We start from the raw sequence: 4,405 nt of genomic DNA, 5'->3' as shown, positions 1-4,405 counted from the left end.
ACTTCCATTGAGTTCATTTAAAAAAAAAAAAAAAAAAAAAAAAAAAATTACTTGGAGAGGATATTATTTAATTTTAATTTTTTTCCCTGAAAAAGTAAGTTAATGGTGTATGAGATTTATTTATTTATTAGTTTAACCTCCTCATTGAACTTGTGGTGTTCCTGGTCAAAAATGACTAGCAACTTTTTGGGCTGTCAAAGTTAATGCATTAAATATCATCATTTCTGATGAGTTGCAAATGTTGTAATACATATTTTAAAGGTTGCTTGACTGTCAAATGTGGCAAAAGCTGAAACTACATAATATATTTTTTTATATTTTTTTATTTAATTTTATATATATATATATATATATATATATATATATATATATATATATATATATATATATATATATATATATATATATATATATATTTGTGTGTAAAATATATTACATTTATATTTGTGTGCAATTTCAGCAATATTCACTAAAAGGCTGAGGGGTATACGTTTAGATCAATGTAGCCAGCAATCAAGCAACTCCAAAAAGAAACACAGAACCTGTGCTAATTTAAAAAAAAAAAAAAAAAAAAAAAAAAAAAAAAAAGGCACAAGGACAAAAAGATTAAATCCAATATTTGAGGATAATATAACACAATGACAGACTTACAAGCAATTATGAGAATGCAAATTACAAATTAGGTAAAGGACTTTCAGCACAGCACAAGAGCTTGGAAGATGTTTCAGTGAATGGGGTTCAAAATCTGACTTCATGTTGACTTTAAGACACAGCTATGTGTTCGACCTTTCCTCAACGTGCCCTCTCTCCTGGCTCACTGAATTTCTCATTTCCAAAACCCACCGAGGTGCTTTCTGAGCCTTTCTGGGAAGACAAAAGTACCTACGCATGAGCAAAAAAGCACAGCGTTTTCTGCTCCCTGTCCTGCCTTCAAAACCAGATGCAGTGAAGCATCCCCGGACTCTCTCTCATTTTATTTTCAAAGCTGCTTGTGTGTCTATATTCCACACGCCACCCATCCTCACTGATGCTCAATTAAACCTTCACGCATCTATGAGAAGAGGACATATGAGGATCTTTTAGCATCTTTGCATTTCAATGATGACAAGAAGCATGATGTTTTAGCAGGCAGCTTTGAACTTAAAGCACAGCTTTGCGGTTCTGGGTGAATGCACAACATCCTTCCATAAACCACAAGTTGTTTGGAGAGGCTGTCATAAAACGATACATTAACACATGCCAGCATTCATAATGGGAGGTCTGAGCCATTAAACTGGTTATTATGTCAGTTTGTTCAATGTAGAAATCGAATTTGAATTGCACTGGATTGGGAACATTCATAACTACGGATACAAGTCAACCCAAGAAAGTGCCCTTGTAACATTCATAGCCACTCAAACACATCGGGCCTCGTTCGTGAAACATAAGCAGAACAATGTAAGTCTTTCATTAAAAAAATGTTGAATGCGATTTAAAATAAAGGCATAGTTCATCCAAAAATTAAAAGGTGTTGATGAGTTTGTTTCTTCATTAGATTTGGAGAAATGTAGCATTGCATCACTGTTTCACCAATAGATCCTCTGCAGCGAATGGGTGCCGTCAAAATAAGAGTTCAAACAGCTGATAAAAACATCACAATAATCCACAATTAATCCACAGCACTACAGTCCATCAATAAATGTCTTGTGAAGAGAGAAGCTGCGTGCTTGTACGAAACAAATCCATCAAGACATTTTTAAATTTAACCCATTGCTTCCGGCTAAAATATGAGTCCATAATCCATAATAATGCTTCCCACCAGGGAATAAGTCCATCTCCTGTTGTCTCTCCCATCAAAATCCACCCACACATTTGTTTAGAGCTGTTTTGCACTTTTTTCTCTTGTTAACAGTGCTTCTCTCCTGATTCAGACGAGATGACTTTTTCGATGGATGAATCATTATTGTGGATTATGGACTTGTATTTTAGCTGGAGGAAACAATTTAGGGTTAAAAAACATTTTGATGGATTTGTTTCTTACAAACACGCATATTTTGGCTTCTCATGATATTAACCGATGGACTGGAGTGGTGTGAATTACTTGTGATGTTTTTATCAGCTGTTTGGACTCTTATTCTGACGGCACCCATTCACTGCAGAGCATCCACTGTGTTGGAATGCTACTTTTCTCCAAATCTGTCAAAAATGCTAATTCAAAGAAACATTTTGCATGTTGCAAAACACAGAATATTTCGTATTTACACACAAATTTAATCTGCTTTAGTTTCATAAATGAGGCCTGTTGTTTCACAACAAAATAATTTTGTAAATGTTTATACATGAAATGATGATATGGTGAGCTACATATAAAGACTGAAAAAGCTGTTGATGAGTAAATGAGGGTTTTGCATACATAATCAATTAGAATGATGAGTATATAAATGAGCGTAAGGAACATGAATCAGTCGGGCTTAACACTGGCTTTTCACTAGAAAAACTATCCCAAATCAGAATTGCACACGGGGCGAAGGAAACCGAGTTATTCAGTAAGAAATTTATTTTAAAATAGCCTGTACCAGGCACATCCAAAAAGAAAATATTTGTTAGATAAATTAACGAACTGAAAATAGAAAAACCAAGAAAAAAAAAAAAAAAGATTTGCGAGAGCTATTTTGTTAGATACGCGCTTCTGAATAAAAGTTGCTATCTGGTAAAGCCAAAATATATAATTATATAAGAAATATAAATAAATCTTTCTCTGTAAGAAAACATTTTATAACTAAAACTTTATATATTAAGATATGGATCATTAATTTTGAATTAAGCAGGAGCAGCCCTCGGTAAAACTTGACCTTCACGCTCACCATCAGAAGTCCTATAAAATGACCTTAAATCGCCATCAGCCTAGCAAAAGAACAACAAATACACTTCAAAAAAGAGTAAAAGCATTAAAATCGTGTGAAAATCACAGTTAAAAACATTTACTCACGACCTCCCCATGCATTCTCACAGTGGTACATAAACAAGTTGATTTATATAGATTTTTATTCTTACTTTTTTCTTTATAATGTCTGCTTTTTGTCGCACAATGAACTCGGGAAGAGCAAAACGCAAAAAAAAAAAAAAAAAAAAAGAAAAAAAAAAAAAGCGTATTTTGTATTTTGTCTCATTTTATGCAGTATAAAAGGAAAACAAAAATAGATTTTCATATTTCCCCATTCTTTTCCGAAAAACGTAAAGCGATCCCATTTGCACGGCGACCACTTTTCACCCTAAAAGTTTGCTTTTCTTTTAACTTCATTTAGAAATGAGAGCAGTTGGCTTCTGATTGCACCAAGCATTCTTTGGAACAAGCAGGATGCAAAGGTTTCCTCCTCATGTCTAGCTAACTAGCTTGCTCTCCTTTTTTCATGGGCTTTTTCTTGCTATTTTTTTGGAAAATGTCCGGTCCAGTTAGGGAAAGGCTAACAGCGTGAGCGACGCTGCGTCTGTCTTAAGCGTCCGTGCGGCTGCGTGCCGTCTACTGCCATTATCTCCACCGCAGCAGCAGCAGCAGCCATGTGAGGGCCGTTACAGCGGACAGTAACTGCAGTGAAGGCGTCTGCCGAGGGCCCGCTGCGTCTGCTGGTGGCTGAGGGTCACTTTTGTCCGCTTCCAGCATCGGCGGCTCCGTATGCACCACTTCCGGTTCTGTGGTGAAGCCGCTTCCGCTGCCCGAGCCGCTCTCCTCATCACCTGGCATTGAGAAACACAAATGAGTCAGTGTACGAAGACATGCACAGAAATAACATCCACCTGCAGGCTGCATCTAAAATCATCAGTTACAAATTGGGAAATAAAAATATTAAGGAATCATGTTTAGTGTCTGAAGATAATTTAGAAAAATGGATCGAACACAAGCAAATTAATTAATGTCTAAAAATGCACTTATATATATATATATATATATATTTTTTTTTTTTTTTAATGTAAAGATAAAATGTTAAACCTTATAAATTATAAGTTGGTAATATGTTTTAAACTATTATAAAAATACAAAATATTTAAAAACCATATAAAGCAAAAATATAGATATGTTTGAAATATTTAAAATGTTTACTATGGATATTATTGTTTTGTATTATTAATACTTTATTATACATAATATCTATTTTTATTGTTTTGTTAAATTATTTTAATATTATATTTTATAAACATAAATTATAATTATATATGATACTTCATGTGTGTTTATAAAGAACTTATTGACTGCATCTCAATTATTAATTTCTACATTTTCATTAAATTTTTCTATTATTATATTTTCTATTATATTTTTTTATATTATAATAATTTTAAATTACAAAGATATTTTATTTGTGTTTATAAAGGGGATAACAACTACATTTAAATTTCTCTATATTAAACTATTATACATTGGTACATT

The 4,405-nt window shown here is 33.2% G+C and overlaps 1 protein-coding gene across 1 annotated transcript in view; it reads right to left on the bottom strand.

Annotated features, from left to right (window-relative positions):
* Positions 1-424: 424 nt before the first annotated feature.
* Positions 425-4,405, bottom strand: part of LOC127949615 (glypican-6) — a 183,073-nt gene continuing 179,092 nt past the window's right edge. The window contains exon 9 of the mRNA XM_052547049.1: positions 425-3,714. Within this exon, the coding sequence (XP_052403009.1) occupies positions 3,509-3,714 (206 nt within the window). The 3' untranslated portion in view covers positions 425-3,508. The remainder of the gene's footprint in view (positions 3,715-4,405) is intronic.

This window comes from Carassius gibelio, chromosome B1 (genome assembly GCF_023724105.1).
Source record: "Carassius gibelio isolate Cgi1373 ecotype wild population from Czech Republic chromosome B1, carGib1.2-hapl.c, whole genome shotgun sequence".
Classification (NCBI taxonomy): domain Eukaryota; kingdom Metazoa; phylum Chordata; class Actinopteri; order Cypriniformes; family Cyprinidae; genus Carassius; species Carassius gibelio.
Note: the sequence above shows the minus strand (reverse complement) of the source record. Positions and strands in the feature narration are given on the sequence as shown.